This window comes from Lutra lutra, chromosome 2 (genome assembly GCF_902655055.1).
Source record: "Lutra lutra chromosome 2, mLutLut1.2, whole genome shotgun sequence".
Lineage (NCBI taxonomy): Eukaryota > Metazoa > Chordata > Mammalia > Carnivora > Mustelidae > Lutra > Lutra lutra.
The window spans coordinates 183,301,414-183,318,399 of NC_062279.1; the positions used below are offsets into that span (position 1 = coordinate 183,301,414).

A 16,986-nucleotide genomic window follows, 5' to 3' on the forward strand; every position below is an offset into this window, starting at 1 on the left:
CACACAAAATTTATTTCATTTTTGTCATAACACACAAAGAATACAAATAAGGATATATTTAAATCTTGCAGACCATATATAGACAGTCCCCCCTTGTGTTGTTTTGCATTTTCCCAGCTGCCTGTTGGACGGTTTCTGAAATACTTTGCTTTTATTTCATTTGTCTCCCTCGTCATTGCGACCTCTCTCTGAAGTAATGCGGTTATTTACACAAGCAAGAATCTAGCCCCCTCTCCTGGGAGCCTGTCTTTGTCTATCTACTTTCCCCGAGTCTGCTTTTTGTCCTATCAGTGCTCAAGGCAGGGGATGAACAACCAGGAGAAAGAGGCAAAGTTAACATTTCGGGTTTTGAAAAATACCATCTGGTGGTGAGAACGAGGAGCTGAAGTTTTACCACTATGCAAAGTAGATCACAAGTGAAATAGACGGTTTGTTCCTGATCTCATTTCCCGTGAGTTTTCCAGGTCTACATCTCAATGAAAAGGCAAAGGCTACCTGCAAAGTGTCCTAAAATACTGTACCTGTTACCTTTACAGTCCTATAAAAACATCAAAATATCCTCTCATGTTAAAAGCACTTAATGGAGATGTATCAAAAACACAAGTATTTCTCAAAGAGGAGTAAAAATAGATTGCTTCGTGAATTATACTCAATAAATAATACTTTGTAACGTAGTGTTTTGTGGTTTTTGCAAAAATATTTAGACTTTCCAAGCAAATCTAAATAGAACAGACAAGAATGTGAAATTAAAAATAGACTATGTATCTGAATGAAAATTCCAACGGATTTCTCTGAACATCATTCAAATACGAAATGACACTGCATATATTCAAATAAGTTCTGACTATCACAACAATTAATAACACTCAGAGGTCAGAAAGTTCACTTCTTGGGTGACGGGCATTAAGGAGGGCACGTGAGGTGATGAGCACTGGGTGTCGTACATCACTGATAACTTACTGAACGCAGCATCTGAAACTAATGTACTATAAATTGGCTAACTGGATTTAAATAAAAAAAATAAAGTTCACTTTCCCCCTTCATTTAAAAACTGCACTTAGTATTATATAGTAAGCTCATCTCCTTCAGTACACTTTAATGACTGCTCGTAATCTCTAAGGCATCTGGTTGCTCTATCAGAGAGAACTGTGCATAGGCTGAATGCAGATCCATTTTTGTATCGATTTTCTTATCTACACAGTTCAAAGTGACCACGGCAGAATACTGTTAGACTTGAACGCAGAGTGGGGCTTATGATTTATCTCTACTGCTTATTTTACAGCAAACTATTTTGAAAATTTGGCCCCTGATGCTCTGTGTGTGATTAATAATACCAGAGAGTTCCTTTTAAGTCAATTATAAAATACATTAAAAATCAACCGGCTTTCAGGGTTGTAATCATGACAATCCCATTGCACTGATCTTCCCAATTGTCATGATTACAATGGGATTGTCATGATTTGGGATTGGGATATGAGGAGCAGAGATCAGTTCTCATACTTACTCCAAAGCTACTTAAAGACGAATTTTCTCTATCAGCACCCTTCACACCATGCTGCCCAACTTTGTTCAGGCCCAGCACACACTGCAATGGGTGCTCCTTGAATGGCGCAGCGGGGCGGACTTGCCTGGGGCCACGGCCTTCTGCTTCGCACTGCGTTGCCCTGAGGCCTGAGGGTCTAAATATCTTAGTGACCCTTTTACCCAATTCAGGTACCCCCAGGGGCCAAGGCCCATCAGTTAGGAAACTGCAGTAGCCTACAGGTAGGCTAACTGGACTTCTCTATCACATAATATTTCGGATTGGTACAAGCTAGTTTAAAATCTGATAGCAGTTGGCCAATTTTTTTTGACATGAGATTGATTTTTAATTTTTTAAACTAGAGTAAGCATGGCTGTTTTATTTGATCCTTACTGCTTAGGTGAGTCTGAATTTGTCTCTGTCCATTTTTAAATATTAAGACTTCAGTGCAGATAGTGAAAAGGACACAGTATTTGGAGGTAGGTACATTTTAGGTTTGAATCACATGTGAGCTCCAGTCCCAACTCGGGCAGTTATTATACTGTGTGACATAAGGTAAGTCTCTTAACTCCTCTGATCCTCAGTTTCCTAAGGGGAAAACCTGGGATAATAAGCCCTACATCCACAGCTGTGGTGAATCAGCGATGTTACAGACTCAGTGCCTGGGACAGTGGCTAGAATGAGTCATGTAAATGACAGCTGTCATCAGGATCTAACAAAGCTGGTGTTTCAATTTCTACCACATTGTGAACATTTCATACTCATCAATACTTAGCAAGTAAATATTCTACAGAGTATTTTCATCCTAGTGCAAAACTAAGAAACCTTAGTTTCTTACCAATCACATATGTGACGTTCTTTAATGATTTCACTTACATTGAGAACACAGCTGAAAATTAATGCACTAAAAATCTGAGACCATTCTCTTAGAAGCCAAAAGACAGAGCATGTAACATTTACTAACGGCGCCACCTTTCAAACCCCTTAAATGGGTGTATCCCCATTTACCAAATGTACTTACAGTGAGTATAAACGGTTGCTTCAGCCCTTTATCCTTTAGACAAGGAACCGTGGGATTTTAAAAATCCTTCTTTGAAGATGTATTTTGCTTGTATTCACATCTGATAATTACTTTAGAACTGTAATTTGAAGATCAGTGCAACTTAATGAAATGTATTCAAATTTAAGCTGAGAATCTTTTAAATATGGAGATTACATAATAGGTACGGTAGTGCTCTGTAGGTGAGAGTTACCGCAAACTCTCTAAAAACATGACTTGCATGCACACTCTTAAAAAAAGTCATGATATGAACACTCAGGTGACCTCTCGGGCTCTTCTAGTGAGTGTTTCCACAGGGATTGTCTGAGATCTGGCAGCCCATGTTCTGGCCCGTCACTTGTACTTTGAAGAGCGTCCCGTCCGCACACATACACAGCTTGTAACGCACCCAGTTGCCCATCCCAAACTGGTCTCCGCTGGAGGAACTAGGTAGGCGACTTGTGCTAACCATCACAGTTCCGTTTAGGATGATGCTGTTTTCCTATCAGGAGAATAATAACATGATTTATTTACCTCCACAAATGGAAATAGAACAAAATTAATAAACAAAACTTAGAATAGTAACCAGGAAAATAAGTGGTAAAAAAAAAATAAAGTCATGACCAAAACAACAACAGGGAAAACAAAACCAATGTCAAGATTCAACTAGTGACCTCTTTAGTGTGTATCAATACAGTTGTAACACCCTCTATTAAAATTATATCAAAATTCCTAAGTGCATAAAACTGATACAGGTCATTTTCAATTGTTACTTCTTAAGAGAGTTTTTACAAAATTACTGACTGGTATGTTTCTGATGATGAGAAGAAAAACACTGTTTTTCTCCTATAGAAAAATTAATTTTAATTTCTAATGTTTTTGCACACCACAAATCAAGATTCAAACCAGATAATTTTGAAGACTGGGCACTCAAAGAAAACTGCCTGACAAAGTTGGGTTTGAAGAAATGTTAACAGCTAACTGACTATGTAGTGTCAGTATGCATATGAAATAAACAGAGTCCTTGTGATGAATTTTGAAATTTTGTTTCAATGTTGCCATCTTGTGGTCATTTAATTTTACTTTCTTTAAATTGCTAGAGCAGTTATTTCTTTAAATGCAGTTTAACTGATAAAATTCTTACTTTATAAAAAAATTTCTTATAATTAGCTATACATTTAAAAACTAACCACTGATATTAACTGGATTATAAAGCTAATTATCTTTTCAATACTGGTGCCTTGTTTTTCTTTAATTGTGGAGAAACTGGTATATATGTATATATATTTCAAAGTATCTTAATATTTCCCATATCAACAACAGGCAGAATTTTCAGGTAGGAAAAAAAAAAGATTTAGGTAACTTGCTAATGGCCATATGCCAGCTATCACACCTCTTGCTTCTTTGAGTTTCCAGTGCTGAGAATAATAGCACCACTGTGATGGTTCCTCAACTCTATGCTCTTAGAGGAATGGCTTCTTACTACAATACAGGCAAAACATACTCAGCATTGCTATTGAGTTTCTGGCAAGGAACACATTAGTGTTCATCTTTGTTATTTAGAAATTGTAATATGTGTTTTAGAGGAGAACGCTATTTATGTAAATGGAAAACTCAATTTTTAAAGCTTATTTTTTCTAAGTTAAATTTAAATAAAAGGAAATAATTATTTTATTTTTATAAGTCCTTAGGATTAATTTTATTTCTGTCATATATGATGCTTGGTAAAATAATTTAATTAGCTTTAGTTAAGTAGCACATAGCTGGTGGCCAAGGACGTTTTGAATAAATATGCTTTGATCAAAACTAAGCAGGTAAACAGTTTTTGGATTTCCGGCTCCCTTACATGAGATACGCTACCTACTGAAGTTCAGATATAATCTGTGAAGGATAAAACTTCACTTTTCGGGGAGCCTGGGTGGCTCAGTGGGTTAAAGCCTCTGCCTTCCGCTCAGGTCGTGATCCCAGGGTCCTAGGATCAAGCCCCGCATTGGGCTCTCTGCTCAGCAGGGAGCCTGCTTCCTCCTTTCTCTCTGCCTGCCTCTCTGCCTACTCGTGATCTCTGTCAAATAAATAAATCTTTAAAAAAAAAACACAACTTCACTTTTTAATAGCTATAATAAAGGCAAAATCTTTTTCCTTTGCAGTTAATAATAGATGGGTAAATAAAATATGTTTTGTACATTTGCTAATTGATTTTCACATCGCTGGATATAAAACTTGGGAAAGGGCATGAAAAATCTTTAATTTAAAAAAAAAACCAACATGGGGTTATGGACATTGGGGAGGGTATGTGCTATGGTGAGTGCTGTGAAGTGTGTAAACCTGGCGATTCACAGACCTGTACCCCTGGAGCTAATAATATGTTATATGTTAATAAAAAAATAAGAAATTGTACATATAAAAAAAAGCCAAAACCCAACAACTTCAGGGAATGGATAATTACTTTGATAATTCTTACTTTGAGAATTCTTCCAGAATTTTGGAAGTTTATTTATTTTTGCCTTTTAAAATAATACAGGTAACATGTTGTAAAAAATTTTTTTAGAAAACAAGAGGCAAGCAGAATGAAAAATAAAATTAAAGTCATCTGTTATCCTGCTACCCATAGTCAACCATTGTTGACATTCTGGCATACCCTTCTAGGTTTTTATGAATGTACATATATTTTGAAAAATAAAAATAAGACATTTCACAAACTGTAACTGTCTTTGACTTCAGAGTCCATTTTGAACATCTCCCCATGTCAAAAAATATACAACTACATTACCATTTTAAATAATTGTATACTGTTCCACATATAAATTTATATGCCCAAGAATCTACTTATTCTCTAAAACTCTTAAGAAATACTCACTGCCTTTAACTCCATATTACCGCCCATGTGAAATTCAATGGTTTTGCCCATAATGAATACACCTTCATTTCCACGCACGATAGCACGCCCGTCAACTTTTATATTTAAGTCACTAGTAGCATTGCTGGTAATCTGAAAATTACAAAAAAAAAAGTAATAAAACGCATTTCTAAATTAAAGTGAGAATTATTATCAGAGACAGAGGAATAGGAGTTTCACCCATGGAATATGAAAGGCAAGAATTTTCAGTCACATTTTATAGGGGTTGAGATGAAGAGACGTGACTTGATAATGATCAGATGACGAATCTAGAACTAATTAGTCCTTCCCATTGTTCCAGAACTTATTCTTTCACATCACTATAAACCAGCAAAACTCCCCTCCTGCTTTGTAACTTTAGAGAGTAATTCTCTTCCATTAATAAAGCAAACAAAAGAAATCATACCCTTTCGGTAGATGCTTTTTGAACATTCAAACTTTTCACTCCACTTGGCAAATGAAACTCATGAGTTTCATAGTCTGTGCTGAACAAGATATTCTGCGTCCTCGGGTCAAAAAACTGCATGCCAATGTCACTGGTGATAGAAGTTTTGTTCTTTTCGACACTGAGCTTTGTTGTCCCTTGCTGGAAAACAATCTACAGAGAAACACTTTATCATGAGTATGTTTTCAAAGGAGGCTGCATCCAAAATTCATCAAGAACATTATTAAAAACACTTTACAATAGACTAACTTCCAATAATTTTAACGGCATCTCTCTATCCACTTGGGAAAAGAGTTCTTAAAATGAGGATCTATACGCTTGTTTGGTTGTACTACGCTGCACAAATCCATGGGTCACAGGGCAGACAGACGGACCCAGACCCAAGGCAGGCAGGGGGTGTTAAGAATACCTCCTTGAGGTTCTGGTCCACTCAAAACCTGTGTTACAGCAGCCACCTGCATGGCTGCCACTGACTCCATTGGCATATTCCCTTCTAGACTCCCAGAAAGTACAGGGAATTCCAACCTGGGAAGGTGCTCTGTTTGCAGGTTACCTTGCGTGGAGAAGAAAGAACACGCTATTCTTAGAGTCATTAATCTATTACAGAAAATGCTGCCATATTAAGATATTAAGAAAGCATGTAATATTTACAGATTACAAGACCAACAATATTATTAAATATGCTTATGAATATTCTCTCGAGGAAAATATCCATTTCCAATAATCCACTCTAGGTTTTTACAAAGAATTTTCCTCTAATGTCCCTCGACTGATGTGGGAACTTACAGGCTGGTTGTTGCCAGTGATAACCAAGTTTTCATTTCGCCTTCCTCCTACTGTGCTCTTATAAAGAGGATGTATAACTCCCATGTCAGATACTTGCTTAAACCGGAGCAGGCCGCTTTCATGAAACTCCATGCTGTCACAGCCATTTGGCCCGATGCGAATCACAGCCCAGATAACAAGTGTTATCTACAAGAGAAAACAAGCCCCCTGTTAACTGGTAGCACACATTTAACATAATTAGAAAATGAACAGAAAAGACAATAGCCAAAGGATTAAACTTCCTAAGATGTCTCACCAGTGACATGAACACATCCCCTGGTTTTCCACTTGAAAATTAAACCCATTTCAATTTGATCAAGGTATTACAGGCAAATAGCTAAAAGTCAAAGTGCTAGAAGAGCAGTTTCTTATTTTTTCTGCTTCCTCCACATCTTGTCCGGTGACAGCCACTTTCAAACAATTTTAGGTATTTCATCTCGAATTTTTCCAGATTTTTAAGTGATGTGAGTATATTATTTCTTCACTCATCAATCTAAGGTTTTACCTATTAATTTCTTACTTTAGCAGATGAGAATTTATCTCATTTATATTTCTTCTCCACTGGCACCCGTCTCGAATGCTAGCTAGACCCAGGTTCAGTATTTTTAGTACTGCAACTGTATAAGTACTGTTCATTGCTAAGCCAAATACTGTAACTAAGAGAGCAGTTCCTTTTTTGTACTCTGCGTCTCCTGGAGTTTATACTTGTCTTTCTTCGGCACTGGACCACATTTGCTTAGTTTCTTTGAAAACCCGACTGAAAATTTTCAAAACCTCCAAAGTCTTTATAAAAGGTCACTCAGTAAAAGGTTCTCAAAGTCCAAACCTCTCGGATAATCTATTCTAGGAGTTCTATTTTTCTGTCTCAGGAAAGCTTGCTGGAACTCTGAGCTTGCTCCAATCTGGACTGTTCCCCCTAGGTCTGCGATGACACAGCTGTCACCTCAAACTTTTCCTTCGCTTTCGTGCTGGAACTTCTCTCTGTCTCCCGCGCTGGATACTGCTTCCCGCATCCCTGCCTTCAGTTTTCTGGGAGGTAGTGCCTTCTGGCAGTGAGCTCCTCCTTAGAAAGAATGTATGTGGGCACCTGGGTGGCTCAGTCTGTTGACCCACTGCCTTCCTCTCAGGTCATGATCCTGGAGTCCCACATGGGGCTCCCAGCTCTGCAGGGAGTCTACTTCTCCCTCTGACCTTCTCCACTCTCATGCTCTCTCTCTCTGTCTCTCAAATGAATAAATAAAATCTTTAAAAAAAAGAAAGAATGTATGTGAAGGAAATTTTGAGAGTGTGCACGGTTAAAAAGCATCTCTATAAGCCCTCACATTTGATTACTAGTCTAGCTTGATAGACATTCTAGGGTTGGTGCTATTTTCCCTCCAAATTTTGAAGGCCCTTGCTATCTTGCTGTCTGGTTTGCAGGGCTGCATTTGAGAGGTCTGACATCTCTGATTTTGTGTTCTTCATACATAACCTGCTTTTATTTCTCCTCTGGAAGATTTTAGGATCTTCTCTTTATCCCTGGTTTATCCCTGGTTTTCTTAAATTTCAGTCATGGCCTTGGTGTGAGTCTTTTATGCATGACATTGGACCTAGAATGGTAGTTTTCAATCTGTTCTAGGAAATTTTCTTGATTTATATGTTTGATAACTTTCTCCCCAGTGTTCCTTCTTATCTTTTTCTGAAACTCCTATTAGCTACACACTTCCCGGATTCTTTAATTTTATTGAGCTTTCTAGAAGGGTTCCTTTTCTTTATCTTCCAATCTCTCTGTCTTTCCATCCATCCATCCATTCATCCATCCATCCATCCATCCATCCATCCATCCATCCATCCATCCATCCATCCCTATGTATTTCTGCAAGTTCTTCCTTATTCTTTAATAGCTCCTTCTTAATGGTATGCCTTATCCTTGTTTTGTGGATGTAATATCCTCTCTTTTCTCTGAAGATATTGGTTTTAGTTTTTTAAGTTTTCTGTCATTCATTGTATTTTCTCTATCTCCTTGAATTCCTATTTTCCTCATGGTTTGTGTGTTTTTGGTCTCCATCATTTTTCAATTCTGGGAGCTTTCCAAGAGATCCATGGATCCCTAGTGGCTCAGTGTTCATATTGAACAGTGAGGTTTAAAAAAGTGCACAGAAAGTTCTCTGTGTGGGGTGGGGCTTGTGACAGACAGGCTTCACAGCAGGAGATGAGGTGGCTTTTCCACTGGGACCTGCCAAGTGTCAGTATCTACAGGTTTTTCCTCCAGATGCTTCAGTTTCCCCAGAGCAGGCTACTTTATCTCCTGCCTGGGGGACATAAGCCTGTGACCAGGGAGCTGGAGAAAGAGACTGAGAAGAGAGCTAGAGAGCTGGGAAACAGAGTCTCAGCACTCAGGATTCAGACCTGCCCACTTCCAGCATCCCTCCCCTCCTCAGGCAGGAAGAATCCTCTCCCTTCCGTGACATGCTGTGTGGGGTTACAAGGCAAGGTTGCCTAACTGCTGGCTGGAAGGCAGAGGAAGGCTAGGGATCTCTGACTGCTTCTACAGGGTTCTCGAAAAGCTGTTTTCCATTCCTGCCTCACTCCTGCTTTTCATGGTACTTGTATTTCCAATTCCTGATGATTGTGCAAGGCACTGTCACCAACACAAAGGAAAAGGTTCCCTTCTCTGGTAAGTGAACTGCCATTTCTCCTCCTGCTTTCTTGTCTTCATACATTATGGTTTAGGATTTCGGTTGCCTCCCACGATCTTTCAAGGTATTTCTGTTTCTTGACATTGTTACCTTGGGATGAGCTTTTTAAAGAGGAAGGGGATAAAAATGTCTTCATTCTTCCATCTTAACCAGAAGTTTCCAACAACAACAAAAATGTATAAAATAAAATAAATTCAGAACACGTGCTCCTAGAAAAGCTATTTATGGTACCAGCTCTTTCCAATGTACGGGAAGGATGAGACACAAACCTAATGAGGGTTGGGAGGAACATAAAGTATAAAGGACTAGCTTAAAAGTATTAGGAGCCAAAAATAAAAATGGAATTGCTTTAGACCCACTGTGGCCCATGTTCATCTGTCACAGGTAGACCAATAATGACCCTCGGCATATGTCATCTACACACATGCCAGAGGGGTTCAAGTTTAACCCTCAGGTAGTTACAACCTTGGATTAAGTCTTCTTCTTTAGAAAAGCAAGTATCTTTGGAAAAGGCAACATACTAGGTCTTCAGCACCTTAAACTGGCCTACCAGATCCTTCCAGTCTATAACAACATAGAAACACTACAAAAGATAACTCTCTGCTATCAAACAAGGGTTTATGATTTTAAAATCTGGTTGAGGAGGTAATACTAAATTTAGGAAAAGCTAAATGAGAACAGAAAGGATTATATTTTTTTTTAGGAGAGGTAAAGGCAGTCAAGTGTCTCCTACCCAGCTGATTTTACCCTTAAAGCTAAGTCCTTTAAAGGGAATGTTCCATGCACATTTTCTTCTAAACAAAATTAACACGTGGCAATACTAGCATACTCGGTTTTTAAAAATAAATAACATATTTATGGCAACTCAGTAAGAAGAGGTACAGACTTATAAAATAAGTCACAGAGATGCAAAGCACAGCATAGGGAATACAGTCAATAACACTGTAATAACACTATTTGGTGACAGGTGGTGACTACGCTTACAGTGAGCCCTGAGTACTGTATAGAACTGTCCAATCCCTTATGCTATACACCTGAAACTAAGAATAACATTGTATCTTAGCTACACTTTAATAATAAATTTTTAAAAAGGCCAGTGGGTCTTTTCTATGTGTGTAAAAGATGGAATCTCCTGTTTCAAAAACATTTGATAAAAGGCACTGTTGCTTGTGAAATTAGGAAGACAGGATTCTGTTAGACAATATTTGGAGAGTAAGCAAGTCAGGGGCTCTTTGCACACGCTGTGAAGGGTAACTGTGCATCTAAGAAAAACTTACAGTGAGAAAACATGTATTGAAAAGCAGAAGGTAAGAGGGTTTTGAAAGAAATCATAGAAACAAAGTCGACGATTTCACCAAAAAATTCCCCATGGTAATTAAAAAAAGAAAATTCTGTACCACATACTTACAATTAAGTTGATGACAGCCAGGATAAACAACAGGATAATGACACAGACAGCTAAATTGCCCTTTCTCCCCCTCAATCCCGTTTTATGGAGGCGATCTTCATCGATTGGAATATATCCGGCCTTGAAATTACTATTATGCTCCTTATTGACATTCCTTCTCTCGACAGCCTTCTCCCGCATGGACTTCTTTACGGGACCATTGGAACTTTGCTAAAAACAAAATGCAACACAATGGAATAGCCATACCCACTCTTTTCAATGCATTTATTTATGAAGTGCAAATTCCTAATGAAAGAAAGCCAAACTGCTGAACTGCTGAATCATATATTTCCCACGGATAAACTTGAAGTCATGTTGAGCTGTCGGCTCCAAGTCAGGATGTTGTTATGCTTCGAGGGGTAGTGGAGAACCTTTAGTGTGACTCTTGATAACACCTTTCTACCCTCTGCTTTGAACACTGCCAGTGCACCTGAAGTGTGCAGCCGGCTCATCTGGGGTTAGAACTGACATATATATCCCACATGGTTCATCTGTTTTTTTATTAATGATTTATAGTGATTTGTTTCATTATAGATATATTTATTTATTTCATTTGTAAGAAAAAAATTTGGAAAGGCTGACACTCTTCGCTATTTATCACCCCAATTGGCTAAAGTTAACATTATCCTCTATCAGCAGTTTTCAAAGTATAGGCAAGGGAGACCAGGAGAAGCTCCCTGAACTCTTACAGAGGCCTGGAGAGTAAAAACTGTGTTCAAAATAATACCAAGATGTTATTTACCTCTTTTACTCTTCTTCTCTCATGAATGTTCAGTGGAGTTTTGCAGAGGCTAAATGACTGTATGTGATATCAATGCTCTAACAGCTAATGGAATGTGCGCTTGTATTCCTGTGTTTCAAATTTTCTCTGGTTTAATTTTTAATATGGTAAATATCAATGACTATAACTCACACAAATAAAAGTTCTTTGGGATTCTCAGTAACTTTTAAGAGCATTAAAATAACCCGAGACCAGAAAGTTTGAGGACCTCTAACTTAGACTATGGTTGAATGGTATTTTTGGTAATATGTCATGAATGCAAAATGGATAGAAATGGATACTGCCCAACTTACATATATTTTAGAGCTCTGAGAAAACTTACTTATTGAATAGGCACTTATGAAATATTTTATGCTTAAACACTAATACCACAAATAGGAATACTAAAGAAATATAGGACAGGACCCTTATTCTCTAGATATCACAAATGTGATGTGGGTATAAAATAGTTAGCAATACAATAAAGTGATCTGTATGTTCAGATGCCAGTATGGCCAATTCAGGCCATGGAGTCCAACCGGAGGAGACACAGGATGGCTTTGCATTTGTTTTCCAGGAAACAGGAAGTAGGTGGGTCAGAGCGGGCAACACAGGAAGAATACAGTGGCCAAGTACAGAAGGTTGAGAAAATTCTTGGACTGCTGGGTACAAATCCTAGTCTGTCTGTTTAACTGGGAGTCCCTGCAGGTTCCTGGACACGAATGACATACATTTCAAGATGCTAAATGTGTGGGTATTTGTAGGAGAGAGAGGTAACAGGACTATCAGTGAGCAGGCTGCTGGGGATGTTGTCATAATGGAGGTTTGAAGTAATGAGGTAATGAGGGCCTAAACTAACGTGGGATGAAAAAGGAAAGATTAAAAACGTACTTCGTGAGAGGAGCTGCCTGAATTTGCAGCCAGCTTCAAAGAATCTCATGTTTACTGAATGGTGACTAGCTATATATGGGGAATGGAGGAGGCAGAAGATTCTGCATATGTCACACTTAAACTAAATGAGAACCACATGGCTCAAAGGCAAGGGGAAGGACGGAATGGGGTATTAGATCAGTTAGGACTAGAGATACAGATCTGAGAGCTTAGCCCCGAGGTAAATTAAATGTACTATGAAAAATAGCATACAGGAAAGAGAACAACGGACCAAGGACACAGTCTTGGGAAAATTTAAATGTGCAGCTATGGTGGAAAATGAGAAATACAATTAATGGCGGGAAAACCAAGGATAGTAGTGTTGCTGAACCTGCTTTGTCAAGAAGTGCTTCAACCTTCAAAGATGAACTCTGGGAAGCAAACTAGTAAGCTGGGCACAGTCTAAAAAGATATCATATGTATGCATCTACTTTCCAGTCTAGAAAGAGAAGACATGAAAAAAGAGAAGACTATAGCTAAAGAATTATGTACTATCAGAGGAAAACTGTGCTTTTGTGCTTGCTGTTAGTAAGTAACCACCTCCCCTCCCCCTGCCCCCCGCCAATTTGGGGTAAGAGTTGTATGTTTGATGGCGGAGGGAAAGATGCCAAGAGGGGCAAAGATGGAAGATCTTTGGGCAGGATAATGTAGGAAATGAGACCCTCCAGGAGGCAGGAAAGAAAGTGATAGGAGTACATGAGAAAAGACTAGGCTTTCAGTATAGGCTTCCCACTTCAATGAAACAGTTCATACCCAGAAGAGAAAACCTTCTTTTTCTTTGGGATGTGAAAGCTAAGGTCATCTGCTAAGAAAGAGCGGAGAAGGCTACTGGAATCTTACTGTGGTGGCAGAGGTAGCAGGCTGGTTAGGGGTTTATGGAAAATGGAAAATGACAGAACTAATCATTGTGAATAATGCAGCAGATACAATTTTTGTAATTCCACAAAGCAGTAAGGAAGGCTCTATAGAAGATAATTCAGTCTATTCACCAGATTTTTTTCACAAAACAGGTTGTTGAGTATTGTGTAGGTTGGGTGTCTGCGTGAGGGTACACTCATGCTGCTGACATCTTAGAGTGGAGTGTGCACTTTGATACTTTTTGCAAGAAGGCATAGAATACCTTAAGGGAGATATGCTTTCCTCTAATTGTCACAGACACAGTATGGGCAATTTAAAAGTCGGAGCTTGAATAAAAGGTCTACAACAAAGAGAGACAAGACAAAATTGATCCCTCCTGGGATGCATTCTTTACTCTTTTCTGCCAATTCATGTAAATTATTATATTCAATTCGATACATTTATGATTTATTGAAGAGTTACTATATGCCAAATGCCCCAGATCACCAAGACAGGCCAGACAAAGCACCTACCCTCAGTGAACCTCCTGACAGGCCAGGAGAGTAGACAGACCGGGTCACTGGCAATGGCAGTTCAACAGTGGTGGCAAATGAACAGAATGCTGAAAGGGTACAAAAGAGGACTGCAGCTCTACTTAGCAAGCAGAAGCAGCAGGGGAATGTTTTTAAGAAAGACTGAGATTTCATCTGAACCTTGGGAGGATAAATAGGAATAAGCCAAGCAAAATCACAGAAAAGGCGTTCCAGGCAGAGAGAAGAGCATGGAAACTCTGAATACAAGTTATCTCAGTGTGAACTAATTTTGGTAGTTTCTGTGGATGGGAAGAGGAAGAGTATAGAAATGGTGCAAAAAATAAGGTCTGAGATATGGTGTGGGGCCAGCAAATGAATGGACTAAGTACTGTGTCAAGAACAATGGACTTTGTCCTAAAGGTGATGGGGAACTACTAAAATTTTAAAGTGGGTTAGTGATATAATCAGATTTGCATTACAGAAAAATCAAAGTCTGTACTGAAAAGAGATGAACTGGAACAGAAGAGTTTACAGATGAAGATATCAGCTGTCAGGTAAGTGTTGATATTAGTCCAAAGGAGGGCTTGACGGAGCTTTAGAAGAAGAGAAGATGCGGAGAGGCATTAAGAGGAAGAACTACAGAACCTGGTGATTGAGTGGCTGTGACTGTGACCCAGAGGGGATCTAAGATGACTCTCGGGTAGAGACCTGCTATATTCATGTGTGGTCTAGAGGAAAAAGGAAATGTGGGGCCCTTTGTTCAAATATCACACCTGGAACAGCAGAACATCAAACCAAGTGTGGGTCCCTTTTGAGCTCCTTTAGATGGGTCCAGCTCTCAAGTTTCTAGCTACGTTAACCAAGGACGGATGGTTGTAGCCCTTTTAATGGTAAATACGACGCAATCCAGTTTTCTACATTTTTGTGTTTGGGGTGCTTGTGGAAATTTCAGTTCAGGCTGGAGACCTATGTTTAACTCTGGAGTGGAAACGAAGGAATGAACCAGATTGCCCAGTTTGTGTGAAAAGCAAGAATAGAACCTTGGTGGAACCCCCAGAGCATCAACAGGGGATGCAGATAAAAAAAAAGAACCATCTAAAACAAGAGCTGAGAAGTCAGGAGGGAAATCAGGGAAGCCAAGGAACAATTTTAATCTCAACAACCCCAAGAAGCTTTGCCTCCTTTTACTTTTACTTATTCCTTTAGATTTTAATTTACTGTTATGATCTGTAGCTTGCCCTCTTAGCTGATTTCTCTGTATTTATTTGGCTGTCTGACTTTAAGCTTCTTGAAGGTGGGTTTCCTCTATTTTGGGGGTCCTTTAGAATGACTGTTCCAGTGACATACAAAGCAGTTAAGTTTTCCGAGAACAGAATGCTGACAACTTGACTTGCATTTATTTTTTCAGCAATGCTGTAGAATGAGACTTTTTCTAAGGAAACTCTCATGTCATAGTTTCGTAAAGGGAAATAACAGTTAAGGGAAAAAGTCACCATGAAAATTATTTTCATTACAACAAAATACTCCAGCAACTCTAGGTATGTGTACGCAACATGCGTATGTGTATGTGTATGTTTAGCTTGCTTTTGGGGGAAAATAGTCTCTTAAACTACTCGGAGGTACACGTTTACAATTCAGATCAGGAAATACTTGATAAAGCATTAAAAAAATAATTTTAAACCAGGTGGACGGAGGCAGTTTTAAACTGATGACCGAATCTCCAAAACCAAAGCGGTGGGGAGAAACCCGAGGCCTGCGTCTGAGGGACGGCAGGCACAGGCAGGGGCCGCAGCTGACATCCCGGCAACAGCTGACGGCTGTCGGCGGGTGTCGGGGCAGTCTCCCGGCTCCGCGGCTCAGGCTATTTTTACCCGCATCTCCGCTGGCCACCGAAGCCGGCACGTCCCCGGCACGTCCTGGCGCAGGCTCCCGGCTGCCACGGCCGCCTCCCCGCCCTTCAGGCGGCGACCCCTCCTCAGCCCGCCGAGGGGCAGCCGGCCAGACCGAGGGCCGCCGCCTGCTTCCCCTCAGCGACCCGGAGCCCCTGCCCGCGGTGCCGCCCGGCCCTCGCCAGCATCCCCGGCTGCGGACAGCTCCTCCCGCCCGCTCCGCCCCCCCGAGCCCGGCCCGCGGCGGCCCCCACACGCCCTCGCGTCCCGGCCTCCGCCGACCCGCCCCACGGCGGTCCCCACCGGCCGGCCGCGACCCCCCCATCCCCTCCTGCCCCCGGCTGCCGCATGGCTCCCAGACCTGCTCGGCCGCCGCCGCTGCCGCCGCTGCCGCCATCTTCCCGCGCCCGGCGCCGCCGCCCTCCCCGCCGCGGCCGCACCCCGCGCTCCTGCGCCTGCGCCCTGGCCGCGGGGTGGTGGTGGGGGGGCTCCGCTCGCCGCACCCCCCGCCCCTGCGGCGGGGGAAAGTCTCGGAGTCCTCCCGCTGCCCGCCGGCGAGCTCCCCCGCCCCCGCCTCCAGCGCTGTGGCCTCCGGGCGCGCCTTCCCGCGCGGGGGTGTTCACGCGAGCCCCGGCCGCGTCTGGATTCTCCCTAAGGGGAGCTTCAAAGACGACGTCGCCCCTTCCTTCGCCGTCGGTTGCCATCACCGAGGGCTGGCGCGGTCCCGAGCTGTGGCGTCCTCCTTGCATTACGGGCCGGGGTCTCCGTGGCCAGGGTGGGAAGAGGAGTTTTGGAGAACACATGGGGACGAGGGTGGTGACCTGGTGCATGGAAGTTAGTTGCGGATTAGCCAGCTAAAATCTTGGGAAGTGAGAGGGCTCAAGGAGGACGTAAAGTCGCTTTAGGGATGCTTCTTAACTTTGGAGAGCCTGTGAAGTCTGATGCTTTCTTCGGTGGTATTGGGGGTGGATTTTCCATTTATTATTGGAGACCGTGTTGTCGGTACACATTGTGGGAAACCCAAGCTAACAAATGCTCACTGCACACCAGAACCCAACGCTGATCTTATTTATTTATTTGTCTGTTTTCAATGCAATGGGTGGGTAGCAACCGAGGTGTAAGAGCTGCTTCTCAGGGAGCTGAAACCACTTCTAGAAAGCACCTTTGGGCCCCAGGGCCGCCTAA

At 41.1% G+C, this 16,986-nt stretch overlaps 1 protein-coding gene across 2 annotated transcripts; it reads right to left on the reverse strand.

Moving 5' to 3' along the window:
* Positions 1-1,946: 1,946 nt before the first annotated feature.
* Positions 1,947-16,242, reverse strand: SGCB (sarcoglycan beta). Of its 2 annotated transcripts, none has more exons than XM_047719267.1 (6): positions 16,163-16,242; positions 10,814-11,023; positions 6,689-6,874; positions 5,864-6,055; positions 5,419-5,550; positions 1,947-3,063 (listed from the first exon to the last, which is right to left on the reverse strand). In XM_047719267.1, the coding sequence occupies exons 1-6, from the start codon at positions 16,196-16,198 to the stop codon at positions 2,860-2,862; spliced, it is 960 nt and encodes a 319-aa protein (XP_047575223.1). In that variant the 5' UTR covers positions 16,199-16,242; the 3' UTR covers positions 1,947-2,859. The 2 variants fall into 2 exon arrangements, with proteins under 2 accessions (XP_047575223.1, XP_047575222.1); XM_047719266.1 differs by lacking the exon at positions 16,163-16,242 and adding an exon at positions 13,532-13,679.
* Between the last annotated feature and the right edge of the window lie 744 nt (positions 16,243-16,986).

What these genes read in the sequence shown, in the direction of transcription:
- SGCB (XM_047719266.1), bottom strand. Translation starts at nt 13,600, where the DNA reads ATGAGTGTACCCTCACGCAGACACCCAACCTACACAATACTCAACAAC. An exon ending in TGGCTGTCATCAACTTAATT is followed by an intron (nt 6,875 to 10,813) that starts GTAAGTATGTGG and finishes TTTCTCTTGTAG; the next exon opens with ATAACACTTGTTATCTGGGC. An exon ending in TCACTGGCAACAACCAGCCT is followed by an intron (nt 6,056 to 6,688) that starts GTAAGTTCCCAC and finishes GTTTCTCTGTAG; the next exon opens with ATTGTTTTCCAGCAAGGGAC.